General features: G+C 39.8%; 1 protein-coding gene, 2 non-coding genes and 1 pseudogene across 4 annotated transcripts in view; all 4 read left to right on the forward strand.

The window, feature by feature from the left end:
- The window catches only part of TEX14 (testis expressed 14, intercellular bridge forming factor), a 153522-nt gene that overhangs the window by 27084 nt on the left and 100055 nt on the right, over positions 1–26383 (forward strand). Inside the window, exons 2-4 of one of the 2 annotated variants that reach the window (XM_027870356.1) lie at positions 362–498; positions 18420–18534; positions 21243–21408. In XM_027870356.1, the coding sequence (XP_027726157.1) occupies positions 363–498; positions 18420–18534; positions 21243–21408 (417 nt within the window). In that variant the 5' untranslated portion in view covers position 362. Of the gene's footprint in view, positions 1–361; positions 499–13783; positions 14384–18419; positions 18535–21242; positions 21409–26383 lie in introns of those variants that run through there. The other variant, XM_027870357.1, reaches the window with a different exon arrangement.
- LOC114049371 lies at positions 7238–7454 on the forward strand. Its single transcript, XR_003569863.1, has one exon. It is a non-coding gene; the product is annotated as a small nucleolar RNA U3 (small nucleolar RNA).
- On the forward strand, positions 13942–14158 carry LOC114049368. The gene has a single exon (XR_003569861.1). It is a non-coding gene; the product is annotated as a small nucleolar RNA U3 (small nucleolar RNA).
- LOC114049185 lies at positions 22469–24361 on the forward strand (annotated as a pseudogene).

Genomic DNA, 26383 nt, shown 5'->3' on the forward strand with positions numbered 1-26383 from the left:
TCCAAGATCAACTCTGTGTCATAATGAGGTATCAAAAGAGGACTTTGGTGGAAAATTATGTACCCTTCATTTTCTAGGCATTAAATTTATGGAATTTTGATAAATACATCTTTTTATAATTAGAAGGTTTTTTCTTTCACCTAATGTTTTTTAAAATAAAATTTTATTGCTATATTTGCTTTTTATAGCTTCTAAATTTATATATGGTATGATCTTTAATATTCAGGCTTTTCTCCTGATATTAAATTAAGGGAAAGGCTTGTCATTAATAAATTGAGTAATTTGACTCATTCTATTTCTGTTATATTCACATTAATTTTTTTAAAAATTTTGTTTCTTTTGTGTGTGTATGTGAGAACAGAATGTCACGAGCTGTTCAGCTTCCATTCCCCTGCCCTGTACAGCTTGGTTCGTTAAGGAATGACTCTCTGGAAGCTCAGTTCCATGAATATGTCAAACAAGGAAACTATGTTAAGGTGAAAAAAATTCTGAAGAAAGGTAAGTACAATATAGAGATGTTAATAAACAAGATTAGGAATATAAGTAGATAGATAGATAAAAATATAGAGGCAAAATCAGAGACTATGTGCTAAGAAATTCCCTGGGAAATTCTGAACTAAAAATCTTGGTAAAATGTGGTTGGAGATACATTTTTTTAGACTACCAAATCTATATTATTCAAATAGGTTTTAAGAGACATGCTGTGACTTGTTTTTAAATGAAGCTTTGCCAAGTGTGGCAAGCCTGTATCAAGTGACCATGGGCCTCTCTGGGCTTCAGTTTCCTCATTTGTAAAATGACGGAATTGGACTAGATGATCTCTAAGATTCCCATGAACCCTGAAAATAGGATTCATTTCATCTGCTGAAATCAGTTGAAAATGACATGCAGAACTAAATCATACTGTAATTGATTCCCAAGGCATTTTATTTCTAATATAGAGTTCTCTGGTATATTAGAAGACTTTATGGTGATATAAAAGTATTTTAAAATCAGGAAGATAAGAAAATGTATACATAGTGATATATCGTGACATTTTACCTTACTTTGTTCATCGAAGAAAAATGAGGAGTGACTTGATGTCATTTGGGGTTAGGGCAGTTTCATGTAACTATTTGTTATTGATAATGGTTCTTTTCCCTGGAGTAAAAAACCAAACAAACACAGAACACAAACTGAGTTGCTGCTTTCCTTTAACTTTGGGAAAAAAGATCATGATTTTTTTTCCCTTTTTTATAAGTGGTATGGTCTAATAGATGAGAATGCCGGATTTAGAGCTGGGAAGACCTGGTTCAAATTCTACATCTGATCTCTATTAACTTTATCATGTAAGTCGTAATTCCTCTATAAGAAACCCCTGTAATTTGCAGGTTTAGTTTTCTTAGTCTTCCTGAAGATCAATGATGGTAAGTTAACTAAAAATTTCCTTCAGACAGAGGTATGAAAAGCATGAAGAATTGGACAAAGTCAATCAACAAGCATTTTTTAAGCTTTTATTATGTGCCAGACATTGTGCTAGGTATACAAAGACAAAAGTGAAAAGAATAAAACATAATTTGGGGAGGAAGGAAATAGCAACTAGGAGATCAGGAAATGCTTCATGGAAAAGTGCAACTTGACCTGAGCCTAGAAGAAAGCTAGGAATTCTAATATGTAGAGGTGAGGAAGGAATGCATTTGAGGCATGAGAAGTAACTATGACAAATGAAAAATTCAAGAGACATAGTTTCTGGGTATTTAATAATTTTATTAATTATGGATAGCAGATAATTAATAAAATGATGGGTCTTTTGGCTTTCTCTCCTAAACCAAAGAAGAATCATGGAAGCCAATCAGCACTTTTAGGCTCTTGGAAGAGTGGGTGTACCTGACAGACAGAAATCAACTCTGATTGGTTAACAATGAGAGAATGAGTATTATAATAATGGGTGGACATATTCTAATGAGGAGCTGGGGGACCTGACTTTGATTTTGTTACTCTTACTTATCTCTACCCAGACCTCCCCTCTGCCTTGGGCAATCTAGACAAAGGAATCTGCCTCCACCCAAGCCTGCTTGAGTAAAACACAATGGGCCCGAATTCACCTAAATTAGATACTTTTTGTAAAGTTTTCTAGTTGGGTTGGGTTCCATCCAAGTAAGTACCCTAAGATTTTGGGCAATACCTATCAGCAGAGATTGGCTCTATAACCTGTAAGTCTTGATTGTGAAAGGCTTTAAACACCAAACAGCGTGCCTGCACTCAAGGAGATAGGAGTCCTAAGATCATAGATTTAGAGCTAGAAGGGGTCATAGAGTTTTATCTTGCGCGGGCCTCAGGCCACGTTGGTGGGCAGCAGGCAGCTCTCAGGCCTTATGTTGTACAGACCTGATCTAGTCTAACTCCCTTATTTTATAGATGGGGAGCTAAGGTCTACAGAATTTAAGTGACTTGCACAGGGTCACATGGTTATTAAGTATATGAGGTGGGATTTGACCACAGATTTAAGAGACTTTCAACCCAGGACTTTATCTACTAGATCATGTTGATTCTGTTCATGAGATCTCTGTCTGACTTTATCATTTCTATCTGTGACATGACTGTGCAGCTGTCCTTTGATGTTCTTAAAATTGTGGTCATTTTTAATTCTCCCTTCCCTTACCTCTTACAACCAATAATGATTTGATGGTCATTTGAGTTCCATGTCTACAACTTCTCTTGTGTATGTTACAACCCTTCTGGGGCTACTTAACCAACTGGACACTAGCACTCAAATGTCAGGTTTCCCGAAGATCCACAGAATCTTCTCTCCTCGCAGGGACTTAGAAGCACTATGGCTTCCAGTGCTACTGCTTCCCCACCAGTATGATCCCCATTATCAGTGAACCATTAGAAGTTCATTAGCTTTTAGAAAAAGCATCACAAGAATAATTAGTGCAAAATATTTCTCTAAACCCTGGGGGTAATAGCCCCCTTGCACACTCCAAGTCCCTCAGGAAAATGGGTTTAACCCTAAAGTACAAAAGGAGGGAGGCACCCATGTAGAGAACATATGTGGCAAAGACATCCTGGCCTGGCCTGGCCTGGGAAGTCCCTATGTCTTTAAGAAGTCTTCATAGATGTAGCTTTCTGCTGAACTGCTCACTGCTTTTCCAGAGGGCATAGAGGACCCTTCTCTCTTCAAGGGTCATACTCCCTGAAGCTGCTGCCTTCTTTGGATGACTGTCTTTCCATATCTGTCTGCTTATGCTTCCTCTGAGTCAGTAGAAATGATGTAGTTTAGGGGTACAGGGACCCCAAAATTATTGAAGTACAGGGCAAAGTCATCTGGAAAGAATTCTCAGGCTCAAGAAGTTTTCCAGTCAAGTGGCAACAAGTTTATTGTAATGCTAATATAGCGAGCAGAGCTCCTTAGGGAACTTGCAACTTAATGGGGGTGAATCTAAAACTTATATAGAAAAAGTTCAATGGGTGGTATGCCATGTATGCTCATTAGGTGGTGAACATACAGTTTCTGTACCTTGGTCACAGGCGTCATTCACTACTGGCATGGCTTAGGGGACTAGGGCTTCTAAGGGGTGTGTTTTTGGTCTGTAACATGATAGCCTCTGGAGTTGACGTCTATAGGTTGACCTCTGGATTGCATATGGTAACTGTGGGAATCAGTACATGATAGTTCTGTTGGTAAAAGATAGTCCTGTTTATACAAGGGAAATTCTACAGAGGTCAGCTTATTCTTGTAACAGGGAGAGATAGTTTGCCTCACTGAGGCCCACTCATGAGTTATTGCCAGAGATAGGTCTTTGGGCTGGGGAGAGATACAGTACTAGGGCTAGGGTCTGAACACCCCATCAGAGAGAGTGCAGGGCCTGGAGTCAGGAAAAACTCATCTTTGTGAGTTCAAATCTAGCCTCAGATACTTATTAGCTGTGTGACCCTGGTGAAGTTACTTAACCTCTGTTTGCCTCAGTTTCCCCAAGGAAAAAAAAATGGGGATAATAACAGTACCTACCTTGCTTTCAACAGGCTTTAAGTACTGATCCCTCATTGGCTAGTCCCTTCATTTCTTCTAGAATACCCATCCTCCCCAGATTTTCTTGTCAGATATACATCCATCTTTTAAAGTTCATTTCACAGAATATCAGACATAGGACAGCAACAATGTATACTTATCCAACATTTTTGTGTTTCCAGAGGATGCAGTCCTGAGATAGACTAATGTCTAGTACGTGACCATATAAGTGTGTGATAAAGTGTAATGTAGAATCTGGTCAGTGGAGGTGAAGAAAATGAGGAATTATGCAGCCCACACTCCTAGAGGGAGTCATCAGCATAAATAATGCAAGTCTGTCGCTCAGGATAATGGCAAGGGAAGGGAGAGAGAGGAAGAGAGAGGTACAAAAATGGGGTTAATGTCCTAGTAACTCCCTGTCATCTCCCTAACCCTAACCCTAAATCAATCAAATCAAATACAAAATCCTCTCTTTGTTGTTCAGAGCACTTTATAACACACACACACACACACACACACACACACACACACACACACACCCCTTTCCAGTCTTCTTACAGTTTTTACCCTCCCCCTCCCCCACATACTCTTCAATCCAGTGACATTGGCCTTCTTGGTGTTCCCCACACAAAACACTCCTTCTGGACTTCAGGCATTTTCTCTGTCTCTCCTCCACGCCTGGAATGCTCTCTATACTCATCTCCACCTCCTGGCTTCCCTAGCTTCCTTCAAGTCCTAACCCAAATCCCATCTTCCTTAGGAAGCTTTTCCCAATCCTTCTTAATTCTAGTGCCTTCCCTCTGTTGATTATTTCCAGTATATTCAGTATATAGCTTGTTTGTACATAAGCAGAATTCAAGTTGTTTGCATGTTTAAGCTGTGAACTTTGTGAGAACGGAGACAGTCTTTTACTTTTCTTTATTTCCCCAAAGAAAGCTCTTAGTAGAGTGCGTGGCCCATACTTAATAAATGTTTGTTGAAAGACTCCTTGACAAATAACAGCAAGGATGGAAAAAGTGTGGCACATAGGATTTTAATGGACCCTGAAAGAGAAAAGGTCATTGAGGAATGATGGTAGACATGTTCCTAAAGAAGCAACGGAAAGCAAAGAGGATGCCTACCCCTCTTCTTAGACCTGTGAGTTGTATGGGAGTAAAAGAAGAAACCACCAATGGAGGGAATTGCAAGGCATTTGGTATCCTCAGAAGAGGATTAGATTTCTATTAAAGCAAGGATGGAAAGAAGGTTTGCTGGAGAATTCATGGATGTGGGTGAGTTTTTTTGTTTTGTTTTGTTTTTTGAAAACAGAGGAAGGATTTTAGAGAGCACAGTGGATTGAGCTAGGCAGTCAGTGAGGTGAACAAACTTAAGAGTGAGTTTGGGTAGGAGTAAGGGTACTTCAAATGAGGGTGAATTCAGAAAAGGTAACGTGAACATTTATAATATTGTTTGCAGAAAATAGAAACGATTTTCAGTGATTTTAGTGCATAGTAGATCTGGGCTTTCTTTGTAAGGAGGGACAACAGAGCAGTCAGTCAATTAATAAGCATTTATCAAGTGTCTGCTATGTGCCAGGCCTTGGAAATACAACAGCCCCTGTCCTCATATAGCTTACGTTGGACTGGGAGGAAGACCAGTGCAAAGAGTATTTTGGAGTAAGAGGACTCAGACTCTGACATTTATTACTTTTGTAACTCTTGACAAATCACATCTTCAGGTTCTTCATTTGTGGAAGGGGGATAAAAATATATACCCTGTCTCCTTCACAGGACTGAAACACTGGATAGTAGAGAGATCTTTGTAAATTGTAAAAGTTCTCTATTTGTGTAATAATAACAGTAATTATTCACATTAAAGGCAGAAGTGAAGTTAATTTTGAAGAAACCATTAAAATTCATCTTCCTTGGACATAGAGCTCAATAAACAGGGAGAGAGGCTGCACAGTGATAATAGCTGATACATGCCTCAGAATATAGCTGCTGTAGTCACTATAGCATATGTTTTTTGATCTTCACAGCAGTCTGACAAGGATTTAGTTGAGATGTTGCCACCCCCTTTTACAGATGAGGGAACTAAGCTCAGAAAAAGTAAATTTGGGGACCTGGATTCAAACCTAAGAGTTTCCAAGTCCTAGATCTTTCCATTTCATCCTTTAGCTTCTTAAAGGTCACATTTCTTAGAGGACCCAGAACAGGCTTCATTAAGGGGTGAGCCTTTGTTCCTTCCATTTTGTGAGAAATTTTTGGGTTGTTTTTTTTTTTTAACAGTCATTTCCTACTCCTCTTATCTCAGGAAATAGTGAACTGCTTCTACTAGTTGGCCCATTATTACATTCTCAGAGAGAGTGTCTCCCTCACCTTTTCCATTTTCATCCCAGCCTTTTAGAATCTGACAACCTTGAAGGTTGAGCTGAAGCCCCAGCCTTTCCAGGAAAGCCATTTTTCCTCCTTTTTCTGATTGCTGTGTTTTACCCCACTCTATTTTTGTATACATTTTGTATTTGCTTATATGGGTATGTGCTGTTACCTTCAGTAGAATATAATTTTCTTGAGAGAAAGGGACCTTTTTCCAGGTTTGTGTATCCTTATTACCTAGCACAGCCCTGACCCATAGTGGCATAAAGGTCTGTAGAATTGAATTGCATCGAACCCCTCTTGATCCCAGTTTTCCTATCTATGAAGGACGTGAATTAAATCCTCTCAAAAGTCCCTTTGGAGTCCCAAGACTGAGATACATCTTGAGGTATTCGGAAAATAAAGCTCTTAGAAGAGGGGCGTTTATGAAGCCTCAGTCAGGGCTACATTTTTTCAAAGTGGGACACGCGTTTAATTTTTAAGTTGCAGGGTAGATTCCCTGCGGTTTTCGTCAAAAGGCTGCTCTTCACTAATAACCCGGGCAGTGCCCTAGGGGGACCGCTGAGCGATAGACCCGGCATTTCTCTGTAGAACAACGCGAGAACTCGAAGCTCCACCCTCACCTGCGCCCGTTGTTCCGGGTTGAAGAGCAGCTGCCGCTTGTGATTGGCTGCCCGGAGGCAGTATGCTAATTAGAACTCGTGAGGCTTTTGGGGTCCTGGACCGCTTCCGGCTAGGGGAATGAGCTGTATGGGGCTTGCGCCTTCGCGTGCTTGTTCGGAAAGTTGCGGCGCATGGGTTTGGGGTGGGAGTCGGGAGGGTAAGGAAAAGTAGCCGTGAGCGAACAGTGTGCGGGGTCGGCCGTGGCGGGTGCGTCGGGAAGTTGTTAGTTAAGACTATACTTTCAGGGATCATTTCTATAGTGTGTTACTAGAGAATTGTGGCTGAAAGTGTAGCACGGAGGCAACCACGAGGAGGAGCTGTGGTGTTTTCTTCTGAGCGTGAAGCTGGTTTGTGGCACTGCTTATTAGCAGTTGTAACATACCATTGATGATCGTTCTTCCCTTTCTTCGGGAGGGGTGAGAGGAAGAGAACACAGGCTGAGTGGTTGTCGTGTTGCTCTTTATTTTTTGTTGGAAGAGAAAAGAAAAATGAGGTGCGGTGTGGTTTCTCAGATATTTTTTTGAGTTATTGCTGGCTATTAATTCTCTTTGTTTTTGTTGTGTCAAGCGTTTTTTAAATAATTTGTTATTTTGCAGTCTTAAGTATTTTTGTGTACCGTAATTAAGTTTTGTTGTTGATGTTTCTGTGTTTTGTGTTTTCGGTGGTTTTTTTTTCTCCCAAAAAACGCTTTGTTTTTAATTTTGAAGTCTGGTGTTGTTTGGGGTGATGTTAACTATTAATATGCAACTTTATTTAAAGTTGGTACCGAGTCGTTTGGTGCGTTTTGTTGTTATTTTAGTTTGTGTTTCTTACTCATTCTTCTTGTTTTCTTTTAATTAGTAGCATTTAGAGTTGCTGGTGCATTTGGTGGCTAATTTATGTGTCCTTCCATTTGTTGTTGAGTGGTTTTATTTGAGTCTGTCTTTTGGTGACCCTTTTTTGTGGTTTTCTTTTTGAAGATATCTTAAGGTTTGCTATTTCCTTCTCCAGCTCATTTTACAGATGAGAAACAGGCAAACTGGGTTATGTGACTTGCTGGTGTCACATAGCTACTAGTAAGTGCTTGAAGCTGGATTTGAACTCAAGAAGAAAAACGTGTGCTAGTTCCAAGCCCAATACTGGCCAATTTAGCTGTCCTTTAGATTCTCTAGTATTTTCTTTTAAAACTATTATGTTATTTGTAAAGAGAAATAGTTTTGCTTACTCTTTGACAGTGCTTATTCCATTAAGTTTTTTTCTAATTTTACTACTATAGCTAGAATTCCCAATAATAGTAGTAGTGATGTTGAGCATTCTTTTTTTGATTCCTGTTATGATTAGGAAAACTACCAATGTTCCTTCTTTGTAAATAATGCTAGTTCTTCATTTGATAAGTCTTGAGAGGGTCTAAAACCAGTCAAGAGTTTGAAAGGGAAAGGATCTTTGCCTGAAGCTAAGCCTTTACTATGTTCTAGATGACACCAAGGTATTCACTCTTACCTCATTCAGGACCTCCCTTTCTTCAAGCACTCCTCCCCTGCCACCAGCCTGTTTAAGGTCCAGCTATTGCCACCCATCACTTTCACTGAACCCAAGCCCTCCTGGTTTCTTTGATTCACAAAGTCACTTCCAACTCTGGATATGTCCCTCTCAGGATAAGTACTTGTTTATATATGATCAGGAAAAAACAAGCACAAAAGAAGCAGCCCAAACCCAGGCCCAAGCTAGCCTATGTAGGATACTTGCTTTAGATGACATGGGGCCAGGGGTGGGAGAGTTAGAATCCTTTTCTTCTGACTCAACTCTGAAAGCAATTCTGACATAATTTAAAGCTAGAAAGGAAGAGAGAGGAAGATGGGGGTAGTTCAGCTCTTTTTGTATGTCTTACAAATTCATCTTTTTCAGCTCTGCAGCCAGTAAGGGGACTTTTTGTTTAAAGTACTTTGTCATCCCTACAAGGGAAGATGACACTTCCCCTGTAACTCTTGAGAAATGTATTGTTATTATAACATTTAAAAGGGGTATACATGGACAGAGGGCATGGTATCAGTTGACTTTGATGTGATGATAAAAGATCTAATTAAATGGTGAAAAGAGATTGTTTTGGGAGAAGTGGTAAGGAGAAGGCAGACAAGGGTAAATTACATCACATGAAAAAGACAGAAACCTATTACAGTAAGGAGAAAGAAGGGAGGGAGATGAGCATTGTTTGAATCTTACTCTCATCAGATTTGGCTCAAAGAAGAAATAACATAATCATTTAGGTATAGAAATCTAACTTGCCATACAGGAAATAGGAGGAGAAAGGGGAAAGAAAAGGGAGGGGATGGATAGAAGGGAAGGAAGAAGTAGTAAGGGGAAGGGGAAGAAAAGGAAGGAGGCTGATAGAAGGGAGGGCAGACTGAGGGAGGCAGTGGTTGAAAGCAAACCTCTAGTGAGGAGGGAACGGGAGAAAGAGGAGAAAAAAGCACAAGTAGGGGGTAATCATAACTGTGAATGTGAATGGCATGAACTCTCTCATAAAACAGGAGTGGATTAAGAATCATAATCCTACAATATGTTGTTAAAAAAAACCTGGAAAGATTTATATTAACTGACGCTGAGTGAAGTGAGCAGAACCAGGAGAACATTGTACCCGGTAACAGCCACATTGTGGGATGACTGATTTTGATAGACTTGGCCCTTCTCAGCAATGCAGGGATCTTAGACAACTCCAAAAGACTCATGATGGAAAATGCTTTCCAGATCCAGAGAAAGAACTTTGGATTCTGAATGCAAATGGAAGCATACTATTTGCTCTCCTTTTCTTTTGTTATTTTGTTTTGTTTCTTCTTTCTTGTGGTTCCTCCCATTAGTTCTAATTGTTCTTTGCATCATGACTAATGAGAAAATGTTTAATAAGAATGTATATGTAGAGCCTATATCAGATTGTATGCTGTCTTGGGGAGGGAGAAAATTTAAAGCTCAAAATCTTATGGAAGTGGGGGCAGCTAGGTGGCGCAGTGGATAGAGCACTGGCCCTGGATTCAGGAGGACCTGAGTTCAAATCCAGCCTCGGACACATAATGCTTACTAGCTGTGTGACCCTGGGCAAGTCACTTAACCCCATTGCCTAACCAAAAACAAACAAACAAACAAAATCTTATGGAAGTGACTGTTGAAAACTAAAGATAAATAAATTAGAAGAAAAAAACCTAAATGCTTTGTCTCGAGCAACCAACCCTGTAGTCCCAAATCATATATAACCAGAAAACAATCTAAATGAGAATGAACAAAATATTAGGGTTTAGTGCTTTTCTTTTTTACTGTACTGGCAGAAAGGCCAGGGCCTATCCCACAAGCCTTTAACCCCCAACATTGTTACACTTAATTTTGAGAGGGCTCACATATACTTTAGCTGGTGGGCCTGAAGGGTTATTATGCTCACCCTTAAATACAAAATTACAAAAATCAAAGAAGCAAATGATATTTTTTACGAAGTTTTCATAGGTTACTACCACTATGGTACTTTTAAGGGCCTGTCCTAACCCCAAACGATTAAGAATAAATAAAATTAAAACAACTAACAAAAGCAGGGATTAAAAAGGAAAGGGGAAAAAAGTATTTCCCTGTCAGAATGAAAATCTAATCCCAAGTGAGCTCTTAGAATACTTAGTTTTCCCACCAGGGATTAAGGATGGATTGAAAGTGACCCTTCAACTCACAGGTAAAAAGCCAAACTATCTTGAGTGAAACTTTGTCCCATGGATCCCTTCAGCCCATAAAGCAGATCCCTGGCAATGTATATAGATGGATAATTTCGCAAAATTTCCAGAGGTCCTTCTAACAAAAACATCATCCTGTTTTTTCCAGTGAATCTCTGAAAGACCATAGAGCATTACAAACGGAAGACTAAACTGCTCAAGGATAGGACAGAGAAAAAAATCAAACCCAAATCAACTCCAAGCATTTGTGGAGCTTCCAGAAAGGCATTAAGCACTTGTAGTTAATTGAATTCAACCCCTCCAATATTGGAGAGGCCCCCAAGATCTCACCCAGAGCCTGAATTGGGAAAGGGTCTTCTGCCACAAAAAGCTTATTACTCTGAGCTCAAGCCAATGAGATTTATCCTGGTGGTGAAACTGACCCCAAAGAGAGGGAAATCAGGATTTTCTCACACCTCCTGCCTCATAATACTTCCTCTCCAGAATCCTTTGGAAAATCTTTATAACAGAGCTTAAGTATAGCTTATGTCTGGGATGGTCACTGAAAAGGATTGTTGAAGAAAAAAAAATACTAATACTAATATTCTACTCTTCTGTTTAGATCGAAATCTACCAGAAATAATTTTATTGTATTTAACATTAATTTATGTCCAAGACATTTCTAGGAGAGAGAGAGGTTTTCAAAGTGGCATAGACCCTGTTGCCCTGTAACATAACTCTTTGCCCCAAGATAATTTTAGGTATCTTAAACAAGGAAAAGATCATAGTATGTTAAAATAGAGTTGGGGGTAACTATTCCAGAGTAGTCACTACTCATTTCCTTCCTGGGCCACATCTCTTAAGAGTTCTTCCCATGGATAAGTATCTCAACCTTGAATTTTAAAAGAGAAGAGTGGGAAGTCCTATCGACATCTGGACAGAGGTTAAATTTGATTATCATTCTCACTCCATTTCAAAGGAAGGCCATAGTCTTTGTTCTTCCCCTTTTCCCAGAGGGAAAAGTCTGGAAAGGGTTTAGACTGATGAAATATTTCTTAATATTTCTAGAGAAACTTAAAAAATAGGTTTTTAAATTTTAACACACTTCCACTAGATTAGAAGTACAAAGTATCAGTTGTAGACAAGCTATTGGTTTCTTCTACCACAAAAGAGATGCTTAACAAAGATATAAAATGTAATAAAACAATAACTGATTACACCAACTGTACTTTAAATAAAGGCAAAGACACTAAGCTGAATTGCTGTACCTGTTTCACTTCATCTCTAATGTGAACTGTGTTCTTAGCTGGAAAACCTTGATGACCTGGCAGGTGAGCACAGGCGTAGGTTTCTTAGTCCTTTCAGCTGAAGCGTCCTCCTGAGTGTTTCTCTGGGAGGTGACATGTTTCTTTGAGAAACAGTGAATTAGGGAGTTTATTCTAGCCAGAGCCAATAAAGAAGTGGGGGGAAAGGCCTTTTGATTCATACCCATTGTGCTCTCACTAGTCCCCTAAAGATCTAGAGCTTGAAGGTATCTCAGAGGTCATATAGTGCAACGGATTCCTTTTTAAATGAGGAAACCATGGAGTTTGTTAGGTCTCCAGGGTCATGTATGTTAGAGGTGATATTTGAACCCAGGTCATAGGATCGTAGATCAAGAGCTGGAAGGGACCTAAGAAGCAATCTAGTCCAACATGCTCATTTTGCAGATGAGAAAACTGAGTCACAGGGAGGTTGTGACTTGCCACAGGTCACTTAAGTGCCAGAAATGATATTTGAACCCTGGCAGGCCCTCTGATTCTAGAGCCAATGCACTTCGGACTATACTGTGATGTTGCCCTTAGCTCTTCACTCTCACCAGATGACTACTTATTGTCCACTAAACATGACAAGCCCATTTATTAGAAAAGCACTATTTAAATATCAACTTTACTTTTTTACCTTCTGGTTCTTGCTCTGGGATGCCCTCCCTCCTTAGTAGGGTGCCTGGCATATAGTAGGTGCTACATAAATGCTTATTCTTTTCTTCCCTTCCATCTCTCTAAAGTTTATTCATCCTTCCAGATTCTGCTTAAGGCTTCCTTCCTCAGAGAAGCCTTTCTTGACCACCCCACGGAGTCCCTACTGATCTCTTTATCTAAGTACGTATTATTAGACCAGGCATTTGATACTAAATACAAATACTTTCTATTTACTTTGCATAGAATTTATACTTATTTAACTTGCTTGATGTATCTTCTCTTACCTTGTAACTTTTTTGGGGGAGGGGAACTTTGTATCCCTTCATCTGGCAAGATGCATTGACCATAGCTCTGTCATCTCTGTTGTGCTTCTATTTAGCTTTGAATATGAGTATGGCCAGAGTATTTCCTTGACCTCTTAAAAGTAAGGGCCTGAAAAAAAAAGTATCTGTACAGTAGTCTTTGTTATTGTTGAGTCATTTCAGTCTTGTGGGACTCTTCATGACCCCATTTGGAGTTTTCTTGGCAAAGATACTGGAGTGTTTTACCATTTTCTTCTACTGGATAATGTAATAGACTCTTAAGTAGGTAAGAGCTGCTCCGGTGTCTGGCCTGAGAGCCTAAAAAGGACAACCAGTATGGCTGAGGCAGTGTCCTTTTTTTTTTTTTTTTCCAATTATTACATTAACAATGAAAATAACCGAAATTTATTATAATCCGTTAGGCTTAGAAAGGTCTTTCCTTATAATCTCGTACTTAAAGTAGGTACTAATACGAGTAGCATTTTGCCTGTTTGACAAATGAGCGTTTAAGACACTTGCTCATGGCCCCTCTGGGAAGAGCCCAGCCAGTGTGGGCTCCTCAGGGATGCTGGTGTTCTCGAAAACTGGGCACCGGGGAGCTTTGCTGAAGCCTCGGCAGTATGCAGGACATGACCAGGCGATTGATTGGAGGAGAGGCTGGCTTGTGGTTTGGAGCACCACCCAGGCACCTCCTCAGTCACAGCAAGAAGAAAACTTTCCCAGCTTGGGGAGAGAGCGCGGGGGAGGGAAGGGCAGGGCAGAGGTTGGGCTCGGAGTAGTGATTGGCTGTTTGGAGGCAATATGGTAATTAGCACTCGTGAAGCTTTCGGGGTCCTGGACCGCTTCCGGCTAGGGGAATGAGCTGTGTGGGGCTTGCGCGTTCGCGTGCTTGTTCGGAAAGTTGCGGCGCATGGGTTTGGGGTGGGAGTCAGGAGGGTAAGGAAAAGTAGCCGTGAGCGAACAGTGTGCGGGGTCGGCTGTGGTAGGCGCGTCGGGAAGTTGTTGGTTAAGACTATACTTTCAGGGATCATTTCTATAGTGTGTTACTAGAGAATTGTGGCTGAAGGTGTAGCACGGAGGCAACCACGAGGAGGAGCTGTGGTGTTCTCTTCTGAGCGTGAAGCTGGTTTGTGGCACTGCTTTTTGGCAGTTGTAACATACCATTGATGATCGTTCTTCCTTTTCTTCGGGAGGGGTGAGAGGAAGAGAACACAGGCTGAGTGGTCCTTTCAGTTTTATTTTGTTTGCAAAGGTAATTTCTTTAGTATGTTACTGATGTTGAATTTTGAGGTTTTGTGTTTTTTTGAAGGTGGTAGGTTTAAGTTGGGTGATATGCTGTAGGTTTTAAGTCGAAGACAACCTACGTTTGTTACGTAGGTCAGACTCTTAAGGTGTCTAAATATGAGTGAGCTGTTGGCTAGGTATCAAGAATCTGAGCACGTTAATGGAGGTAAGATGGGCTTTATATACGGAAAGGTGGTGAAGGGATTTAGGAGTGGCCGGTGAGCTTGCTTGAACAGAACACCAGGGAATGCGACCATGTGGGGAGCCTAGCTAGGATTGAGGGTGGGAAGTAATTTGGGGCCATAGGGAGGTAAAGCAATGGAGGGCTAGTCCGGGTTGGAGGTAAAACAATGGAGGGCTAGTCCGGGTTAAAGGTAACAGATTTGGGAGATGGTTTTAGCCACAGTGAGAGGGCAGTTGTGGGAATTATGGCCTCCAGCAAATGCCAGAGATTTGGCCATGTGCGAAAGTCCAGAGTTTTTCCTTTTTGGGATCCAGATGGTTAGAAACACCCTTGACACCAAAAATTTAGTATGAAGAAATTTTTTTTACAGACAAAGTCCAGAGGATTTAGACGTTTCTGGCAACAAGTGGTCTCCATCCCTCTTCAGGAGGGGTGGGCCCTGAGTACAAAGGCAAGAGTGCTTTTATGCAGTTAAATTCGGGGAGAAACCTCCCAGGCCTGGTTTGGTCCTTTCCTTGGAACACCTCCTGTTCCCTCCCTATTGTGTAGACAATTGTGCTATTGCCCCCACCTCACCCTGATCAGAGAAGGTTCTGTGCCTGAGGTTCACTAAGCATGCCGTGACCAGGATTGGCTCTTATCTTGATTTTGTAGTCTTGGAACCATCAGCTTTTGGCTAAGCCCAAGTCCACATGCTTCCTTGAGTTGTTTTTATAACCCTCTGCACTATTCTGCCTGTGGAAACTTAAGCCGTCTAACTCTCCAAAGATCCCAACCCCATCTTCCCCTCTCAAACAAACGGGACTCAAATTCTTTTGGGGTAAGGGATGAACGTCTTGGCTTCTGAAACTGCTTCCTGCTGGCAAGGGGCAGTGGAGCTGTCCCGGCCTGGAGGGGGTCCCAAAGAGAAGATTGACTGGAACTGAGCACAAACTGCATCCAGGGAACAATGGGGAGACATTTGGCTAGTACTTGCTGTTTACTGCCAACTGTAGGTGAATGGCCTATAGTCTGGAAGACACAAATCTGACAGAAAAGACTGCAGGGCACAGATATGACAGGATGAAATATCCTTAGCTCTGTTTGGATTCAGATAATTCAGTTTTCCAACCATGCAGTACCAAATCCACCTCATAGCCAGACTCAGGAATAGCCAGTTTGGGTAATGTTTCCTTTCAAAGGAACATAATGGGGAAACCGAGTGATCTTAGACTGAGGCTAAAATTGTCCTCTCAGTTTTTCCCGATGCTGACTTCCCACCAGTGTCACATTCTCTGAGTAGCTTGTGGCATTTCTCTCAGATGGTGGATTATTGATTATCGATGGATTATGATCCAACAGACAACTCAAAATAAAATCCTATGAGCTTTTACCTCCAACAGCAAGTTTCACTAATCACAGTTTACGAAAAAACTTTTCCAGGATTTACATCTCAAATTTAAATAAAACTTTTCCAGGATTTACATCTCAAATTTAAATTTGTCCTGGTGTAAAAAGCCAGTCATTAGAGATTTCTATACACTTGGAAATTCTCAGCAAGCCATAACCTAAACAAGCTTTTTGGCAAGTTTACACACTAAAACAATAACCAACAATAGCCAAATTATTTTAGCAGTAATCATATTATGAAAAGTTGCTTGACATAACTGATACAAAAAGTTCACCAATTTGAAACTTGAAATGAACCCATTACCAATCAGGTGACTTCAGTTTTGTTAAATGCATTTCCAGATTACTTTACACAGAGAATCAACATCTCATTAACAGTTAAAACTACAACTTTAAAAGAGCGTGCTGACCCAAGTTTGGAGACTAGCTTCTTTACCTTGAGCAGGATGTGCTGAACCTGGGTGATGCTTCCAGGCAAAGGTTGCCCCAGGGCCCAAGGCCATTGCCAGAGGGACCTACGCTGTAGCTGCTGCCCCTCTCCCCTCCTTCCTTTCCCAGGTGTGGGAGGGTGAAATCAAAGGTGAGGGGTAAAGGGTGAAACTGTTTCTGTGATGAGAGAGGTTAACAGATACCCTCTTTACTCAAGGGAAGGGAGTGACCAGGTTGTACAGTTTTGAAACACTCCTTAAGGATAGATCACAAAGCTTCCAGAATCTGCTAAGATGATTTTAGCTGTTCTAACTTTTCCCTATAACCTCCATGAAGGAGAATTCAGGGGTGTAGAGGGAAGGGAGTAAGTCTCAGGGAATCAAAAAGCAACTACAGTTTTTCTAGTTCTCTAGTGCGGAGAGAACTGACAGAATTGGGCATATTAATTAATATTAATATACATATTAATATGTATATAATATATACATATTAATATGTATATAATATATACATATTATACATCCACTTCTGGATAGGGAGTCCATCCTTGTCCTCTATGCTGCGGAAGGTGTACCCAGGTCCATGGCCTCATACCAAACCAGTGGACCGAGAGCCTGAGAGTGTCAGAGCAAGTTGAGACAGCCTCATAACTGTCTGCCTGAAAAGCACCTCCAAGCCTTGGTGCTTGGAGAGCGACCCCAACTGCACAGCAAGAAAGAAGCGGGGGAGGTTTACACACCTTCCAGTCTTGGCTGGAGAAGAACTTGGGGTTAAGCAGTTTCCCTGTCTGGGCCACCAAAATGATGAGGTTTAGGGGTGCTCGGACTCTGAGATCACAACACGTGAGTCCTGCCTGAAAGAATTCAACTTAAGCCTTTTTTCAGCCAAAGACAAGGTTTATTAGAACATCTGTCACATTGGGTAGACTCTTAAGGAGTCTGAATGTTAGTGAGCTATTGGCTAGATTTTAAGAATCGAAGTCCCGATCTATTTTCTTTATGTCATTTAGTTGTGTCAGTCTTCGTGACCAAACTTGGGGATTTTTGGACAAAGGTAATAGAGGGGTTAGTCATTTTCTTCTGTAGCTCATTTGACGGATGAGGAAACAGAGGCAAGCAGGGTTAACTGACTTGCCCAAGGTCACGCAGGGTCATTGTGGCCTCTCACAGTGTTTGAGGCCAGATTTAAATTTAGAAGAAGTCTTCCTGACTCTTAGCTCTGTCCTCTGCCTCCACCACAGATGTTCTATTCACAGTTCTACCTAGCTGCCCCCAATCCTTTTTAGTGGTAGCAAGGAACTGGAAATTGAGGAGCTACTCATTAATTACGGAATGACCAAATAACTTAGGGTGTATTAATGTGATGGAATACTATTGTGCTGTAAGAAATTATGAAGATCGTTTCAGAAAACACTGAGAAGACTTGTATGAACTGATGCAAAGTGAAGTGAGCAGAACCAGAACGATGAATACAGTAGCAACAATATTGTAAAGATTATCAGTTCTGAAAGACCAAAATGACCAACCACAATTCCCAAGGACTGATAATGAAAGATTCCATCCACCTCTAGAAAGAAAACTGACGGACTCAGTGAAGATTGAAGAATATTTTCTTCTATTTCTCATTTTCTTGGAACAATTTGTGTATCTATGAATATTTGTTATGGTTTTTATTTTCCTTGCCTCCCCAATATGTGAGGGAGGAGAAAGGAGGGAATTGGGAACTGAAAATAAAATTGAATTTAAAAAATAACATTCTCTCTAACCACGAATTCCAAAGTTGATAAGAATTGAGATTTTGATTATTTCAGGCTGCTTTTCAACAAATCATCAATGTGAGGCATTTAGGCATACCTTCTTTCTTTGTTTTCTTATTTTGGGGGGGGAAGTTTTTTTTTTCTGTTGAGCTTTAAAAGAATCGCTTTTAATGATTTCATTTGAATTAATGTATGGCATTATAGGGAAAATACTTTAAAAGCATTCGTGATGGAAATGTAGTAACACAATTTGCATGTTAAATTCAACTGCATTCTTGTTTACCTTTGTTCAACTTTTGGCTAACATGATAAGGAAAGTTATAAAAATAAATAAAACTTGAATCAGAATACACATGACAAGAGATAACACTTTAAAATTATAGCTGAGTAGCAAAGAACAATTCATGAAACTTGCCTTCATTCATTCTTCCATTTACTTTGCAGGAATTTATGTTGACACTGTAAATTCCCTGGGCCAGACAGCACTTTTCACTGCAGCATTATTAGGTCTTCCCAAATTAGTTGATGTCCTGGTAGATTATGGATCAGACCCAAATCAGTAAGTATCTTGCAATTTGAAGCAAAAGATTACTAATAGTTTCTAAAGATGCTTTAGGTCTTTCGAAAATCATGTTGTTAGAAAATAGTACTAGTAATCTTGACCAGTGGAGACCAGTTTGAATTATGAAATATTTATTAAGAAGCAGTTTTACAGAACTTCTATCAAAACTTTCTCAGGTAAGCCCTTCTAGGCTTGTTTAAATTGAATAGATGAGATGTTTGTAATTAACATTATCGTTTGCACATATTTGCCCAATGTATTAAAATCTGTCTAAAAAAGTTCCATTACCTAGTCATTTGCACTGTAAATTTACTTAATAAGTCTCTTCTTTAGAGAGAATGTAATTGTTTAGAACCAATAATTTAGTACAATAATGCCTTCCTGGATTGAGTTTTGGAGTTCATTTTTCAATAAAACACCATTCTTCATTCCTTAAAATTAATGAGACTTAAGAGCAAAATCCAAATCCATAAGTTTTACACTTGACTAGATTGTTTTTTTTACAGGAGCAGGTTGGGTGAAGTATTTCCACTTGAATTTGTGACAGTAGTTCAGAAATTTATAGAATCAGAGAGGGTTCCAGAGCATTACCTAGTTATATATATACATATTATACATGGCATCATTATACTATGCATATAATATCGGCCTTCATAATAGAACTGGATCATAGAGATCATAGGATTTAGAGCTATCTAATCCAGGGGTAGGAAACCCACCTTTAATTTAGAAGAGAAAGCTACGGGGGCAGCTAGGTGGCGCAGTGGATAGAGCACTGGCCCTGGATTCAGGAGGACCCAAGTTCAAATCCAGCCTCAGGCATATAATACTTACTAGCTGTGTGACCTTGGACAAGTCACTTAACCCCATTGCCTAGCCCCCCAAAAAAAAATTTTAAAAAAAGGAAGAAGAGAAAGCTACACTGAGCAATATAATACAGTTACTTATAGATAGTATGAAGTTCCATGATAAAGATGTTTCTAATCTACTGGTCTCCAAAGTGGGGGCCTTGCAAAGAATGGTTGTAAAAGTTATGTGATTGCTCTGTTGGAGGATGGGAAGATGGCTCTAATTGCATTCTCCCAACAACAGTTAATTGTGGAGCTTGTTTACAATGCAACCACATCCACACTTCACCCATTCTCTGCCAGTACTCCCTGAGGCTACCACTTCCAGCATGTGGGCAAGCTCCTAACCTCTCTACATTGATATAGAAAGGGCCATATCTGTGACCCCATTAATATGGAGAGCTATAGGCTTGAGGAGATGCTGCCAGTGCAGGTCTTTATCCCCTATGATACTTTGATACTTGTAGATTTAAGAGTTGCATAGAGCAGAGGTTAAATGACATGTCATGGCTACTGTGTGTCAGAGGCAGAACATGAACCCAGTTCTTTCTGGCTTCAGGACCAGCTCTCTACTTGTTAGGCCACACTGCTTCTCTAAGTAATTATAAATAAATATACATATATTGGGGATTTGTGCTCAAAAATGTTTTTCAGCTTGGTGTATAACCAAAAAAGTGTGGAGGCCAGTGGTCTAGACTAAACAATGTTCCTAAAATCTGTTTTCTGATTATCTACGTAATTTGAATTTTTTATGCCAGTGATTATTTTACTCTAAATTATTTAATGTGAACTTATTCATCTTTGAATGGTAGACTTATATATATGGTCCCCTATTAGAATGTAAGGTCACCTTTTAGAATATAAGATCCTTGATGGCAGGGACTGGTTCACTTTTGTCTTTGTATCTCCCAGTGCTTAGCATGGTATCAAGTATATAATAAGCCCTTAATGTACACTTGTTGAATCAAAAATACTTGTTACATATAGCAAATTATTTTATGGAAATAAGCTTAATTTCATCTGTTTTGTGCCCAGATTTCTTGGCATCCCAGGGATGGCCCTATACCGTCAGGCTTTGCAGAGCAGTGTTGTATCAATACATTATGGGGCACTGGGGCTAGTACAGTGGATAGAGTACTGAGCCTAGAGTCAGGAAGACCTGAGTTTAAATTCTGCCTCAGACTCTTACTAGATGTGTGACCCTAGGCAAATTACTTAACCCTGTTTGCCTCAGTTTCTTCATCTGTAAAATGAGCTGGAGAGGGAACTGGCAAACCACTCCATTGTCTTTGCGAAGAAAACCCCAAATGGGGTCACGAAGAGTCAGACACGACTGAAATGAGTGAACAACAACAAATTGTAATAGTTGAGTTTAAACCACACCTCTGTCATTTACAAGCTGTAGGACCCTAGGCAGGTCACTTCTCTGAGGCTCAGGCCCTAAGTCTCTAAATAATAGGGGGAGAAGAGAAGGGGAGTACAAACTGCCACTGTGGTAATATCTTTCAACCCTAAATGTGTTCTCTTTTTTTTTTTTTTTAACCACATTAGTTAGCAGAGTAATGAACCAAGGTCTGTCACAGAGGTGTAGTGCAGAATAGATTAGTTAGTTCAAAAGAACACCTACTTCAGAAGTCATAGCCCTGATTTCTGGTTGAAGCACTGGCACTAATGTGCTGTGTGACTGACCATGGGTGTGAAGGGCCTCTATTTTTTAAACTTTCTGAATTTGTGGGTTTTAAAGGCTTGGAGAACTAGCCAGCAGCTTTCAGAGGATCTTCCCATTTGCTTTTTGTTGTGGGGGGCAGAGTTTTCACTTGCTATTTGTGGTCTAACATTTGGTCTAATGTTTCTTAGTCGCTGCTTTGATGGAAGTACACCTGTTCATGCAGCAGCATTTTCAGGCAATCAGTGGATCCTGAGCAAACTGTTGGATGCAGGTGGGGACCTGAGACTCCATGATGAAGATGGCAAAAAACCTCAGAGCTGGGCATTGTCTTCAGGGAAGGAGAAAAGCACCTCGGTAAGGCTGTACCTGAGAATGAAGTGGAATGTTTCCTAGGAAGCAGCCTGGAGCTCGATTAAATCTTCTGTTACAAAAACCATTCAGGGTTTTGATCCAAAAGAAATGAAGAAGTTTGAGATAGATCATTGAAATAATAGTATTTCTTAATATATATAATACAACTGAGGCCCTAGTAGAGGAAGCTAGGTGGTACAGGGGATAGAGTATTGGATTTGCAGTCAGGAGGACCTGAGTTCAAATCCTGTCTTGGACATTTACTTAGCTGTGTAATCCTAGGCAAGTTGCTTATCCTCTCTCAACTTCAGTTTCCTTATCTGTAAAAAGAGGATAATAGTAGCACCTGTTGTACAGGGTTGTTGTGAGGATCAGATTATTTTATGCGTGCATATGTATACATATAATTATATACATATATGTATGTGTATATATAGTGCTTTGCATCCCTTAAAGCCCTGTATAAATACTAGACATTAATTTTTTAAATAATAGTTTATCTTTTTCAGTCAGCAAAAATCCACATTCTCACTCTCCCATCCCAACCACACACATACACATACACACACCCCCACCCCTTCCCCATTACAAGCATGTATGGTTAAGCAAATGAAATTTCTGCATTGGAAAATATTTTATCTCATTTTACACTCTACATCCTCAACCTCTCGGTTAAGAATGAAATGGGGGAAAGGAGGGGGAGGAGGAGAGGGCGGCGCCTGGTGGTGGAGCTCGCTCCCCAGGCCGCACTAGGCGGGGTGCGAGGTGGGCTGGAGCGGCCCGGAGGCAGCGGCTGCGCCATGAGTCGGGGAGGAGCCAGAGCGGGGGGTGGGGGCCTTGGCCGGGGTGCCGGAGCACTGGGGTCAGACGGTTGCTGGGGTCGGTCTGTGGGTCTCTCGGCTGGTCCTTCAGTCAGCCGGCCAGGCTGGGGCTGTTGAGCAGCCAGCAGTGAGGGCGGCGGCCCTGCTGCCCTGTTCCTCCTCCCCCGCGCCTGGTGCTCGGAACCCGGCGTCGCCACCGCCGCCGCTGTTGCTGTGATTGGGTGGAAGATGGCTCTGGGCGCATGGAAACCCTAATGACAGTCTCCAAATTTGCTGCCATCTGTACCATGGATTTTGTTAGATTTGCCAACCAGGAAGTTCAAATAGAAGATGATATTAGAGAGACCGAGGTTGCAGGAAGCATCATGGTATAACGCAGGGCACCAGTGCCTCGGCTTTAGAGAAAGAGATTGGTCCAGAACAGTTTCCAGTCAATGAACACTATTTTGGATTAGTCAGTTTTGGAAACACCTGCTACTGCGATTCAGTTCTACAAGCACTTTATTTTTGCCGTCCATTTCAGGAAAAAGTTCTAGCTTACAAGAGGCAACCTAGGTAAAAAGAGAATCTTCTTGCTTAACAGATCTCTTTCACAGTATAGCCACTCAGAAGAAAAAGGTTGGAGTAATACCTCCTAAGAAGTTCATAACAAGGTTAGGAAAAGAAAATGAACTTTTTGACAACTACATGCAGTAAGATGCACATGAGTTTTTGAATTACCTACTAAAAACAATTGCTGATATTTTACCAGGAGAGAGAAAGCAGGAAAAGCAAAATGGGCGTCTACCTAATGGCAATATTGACAGTGAAAATAACAACAGCACACCAGACCCAACTTGGGTTCATGAGATCTTTCAGGGAACATTAACTAATGAAACCAGATGTCTTACTTGTGAAACTATAAGTAGTAAAGATGAAGATTTTTTAGACCTTTCTGTTGATGTGGAACAAAACACATCAATTACTCACTGTTTAAGGGGTTTTAGCAACATGGAAACTATGCAGTGAATATAAATATTACTGCGAAGAATGTCGCAGCAAACAGGAAGCACACAAAAGGATGCAAGTAAAAAAACTGCCCATGATTTTGGCGCTGCACTTGAAGAGATTCAAATATATGGATCAGCTTCACCAATACACAAAACTTTCTTATCGGGTAGTTTTTCCTTTAGAACTAAGACTATTTAACACTTCAGGAGATGCCACCAATCCTGACAGAATGTACGACCTTGTGGCTGTTGTGGTTCACTGTGGAAGTGGTCCTTATCGAGGCCATTACATTGCAATAGTTAAGAGTCACGATTTTTGGTTATTGTTTGATGATAACATTGTAGAGAAAATAGATGCACAAGCTATTGAAGAATTCTACGTGTTGACATCAGACATCTCAAAGAACTCTGAGTATGGTTACATCCTCTTCTGTCAGTCTCAGGACTGAATGGGAACTGTGGTGAAGAAATACTTTCTGCCTCATTTCTTTGGTTATTTTGGAAAGGATCAAGCACTGATTTTTCAAGAGCAGTGAAATGCAGGGAGCTCAGGGGGCAGTAGAACAGTTTGCACACAACAGGAAAAGACTATGGATTAACAAGCCCTTCATATCATGGTAGTTGATTTGCTTGCTCAGGTATCATGCTGTCTGTACAGTTCCATGTGAGAATAATGAGAATAATTTGAAATCAGAGATACCAGCTTCTCTTGTCAGAGTAGCCTTCCAGTAAATGATGTGCATATTTTCTTTGTTTTTGTACCCATAAATTTGAAAGCCTTTGGGGTGCATTAGAAAGAATAGGAACCTGTGCTAGATTGTATTGATTATTTAAAAAGAAGACACTGAATACACTGCATAAATTGGCTTATGTTCGATTTGGACAGCATATTTTGTGGTTTTTCGTGAGTAAACCTGAAATATTGTTGGGCCCAGCACTTGTAGTTGCCTTCCTGACATGCTAGACTAACATGATGAACTCCAGTGTCAGGGAGGCAAGTATGTTTTGCTTCTCTGAAGAAGCTTCTAATAATATACGTTATATGTATATGTAGGGAACAATTGGTCAAGGATGGCTTTTTGCTTCCGCAAGGGGAAAGACTGGCTCTGAAATTATAGTTTATTCTTATTTATTTGACTTATTGTATCTGCTAGAGTCTAAGTATTGTATTAATTGTCAATGATTCTATCAGCAAGTTTTAAGGATACTTCTGTTAGCTTTAGTCAGTTATACCCTTTTAAGTGTTCAATTTTCTATTTTGAAGAATAAATTTAAATTCTATTTAAAATCAGCTAAGATATCTTAAGAAGAATTCTATGAGAGGAGGTAATTTTTCTTTTCCAGGAGTAACTGGTATCTCCGTCTAAATAGTTTTTTCTGTCATTTTCGTTTCGAAATCGTCTGTTGTATTCAACTTGGATGAAATAAAAAAGCTCTGAAATTTTTCTTACAACTGTTGGAATGGTAAAAGAAATGTGTACCATAAAGAGATGCTGGTGCAGTGGTGTTATGTTATTCTTTATAGTCTTTAAATATACTAACTGTTCACATTGAGGATTTGCTTGGAAAACCTGACATTACTTATTATGATAATTTCAGAATGTCATTTCTTTCCTTATGAAATGATCCACTCACTCTTTAGCAGCCTGGATGATTAGCTGAGTGTATACCCTTTCAATATGAAATTTTCTGGAATAATCTAGGAATCCAAAAAGATAAAGCCAACATTTTTGCAGTTTTGCAAATAATACTGGAAAAAATTTTCAGAAATTAAATTTTTTGTTTGTATAAGATTTTCTGTTTTGGATTTTAAAAAAATAACTTTAGACACTATTTAAATCATGGCAGCACCAGGTAATGTGTAGTGTAAAATATATGTAAACTATTGCAATTGACACGTTTCCATGCATCAGTTTGTTGTCTGACAGTGGCTGAATGTAACTTAACAGAAAAAAATTGAATATGTATTCCAAATAATAGCAATCAGGCTTTGAATGTTCTTTGTCACCCCTATTCAGAGAGTAATTTGTTTTTGCTTTACTGTAATTTTCTAAAGTTATTTTATTAGTACTGTTAAAATATGAAAAAAATGTTTTCTTCACTGCTATTATTAGCATTTACTTTTAGCTCAGGAAAAGACTTCACCTATTCGTTCAGCTGAACAGATCTTCAACAGGGTCACTTAACTAATTGGGCTGTTTAAACCAATGTGCAGGAAGAAAGTAGAGCTGTATTTTAACAAATTGCTTTTTAAGATGCAAAGTTTCTACAGCCGTATCTTGGCTAGAATTTTTTTGTACAAATTGTACATAGCCTGCCTAACCTACCAGCATTGCAGAGAGAATAAAAAAAAAAAGAAAAGAAAGAAAAACCAAGCATGTGAAAGAAAGTGAAAATGGAAGTCAATGAGATTTTTATTATAAGGGCTTATACCAGATTATCTTGGAATTTAGAGCTGTGTTTCTACAGCGCTCTCTGTACAGGGGAAAGGAATAAAGTGAAGGCTGAATCATCTTATTTCATGGGTCAAGCCACAGTGTGTGTCAGAAAGAAAGAAGTCCTTTGCATAATATCATGTTAGTTGTTAACTAACAAATGTTTGTTTTTACATTTTACATTTAAAATGTATTAAAAGCCAAGGTTATATTTCATACTTTGACAAGTTACAGCATTTTTTTTTAGTTCAGTGATAGTCACACAATTTTTTCTCTGTTTCTTCACAACATCTACGCTATATTTCATAAAATGATTTGTGGGGGTAGGGATTGGGGGAGTGATAGTTGTAAATTTACTTTTTACTTCTAATGCAACTGAAACTAAGTGAAAAGTCGAAGTTGATGTCAGAAACTATAGTTTATTTTTTAAACTGTTGGGGTGGGGAAGAAAGGAATATAATATAATAAGCAAAAAAAATGACCAATATAGAAAGCGTTATAAAGTTGTCTGGTTGATTGTGATTAAGATAAGAATGGGAAAGATTGTCTTAAGTTGTAAATGGTGGCTGATTGCTGTGTAACTATGTAAGTGTTCTGTGGGTTAGCAGTTCCATATTTTGTATATTGGAGCAAAATTTCTATGAAGTATCTTCTTTAAAGGGTGAGTATCCTATATAAAGTCCTACTCTTGAATCAAAAAAAAAAAAAGAATTAAGTAGCGTGTTTCATCATT

This window comes from Vombatus ursinus, unplaced genomic scaffold (assembly GCF_900497805.2).
Source record: "Vombatus ursinus unplaced genomic scaffold, bare-nosed wombat genome assembly UNPS02014797.1, whole genome shotgun sequence".
NCBI lineage: Eukaryota > Metazoa > Chordata > Mammalia > Diprotodontia > Vombatidae > Vombatus > Vombatus ursinus.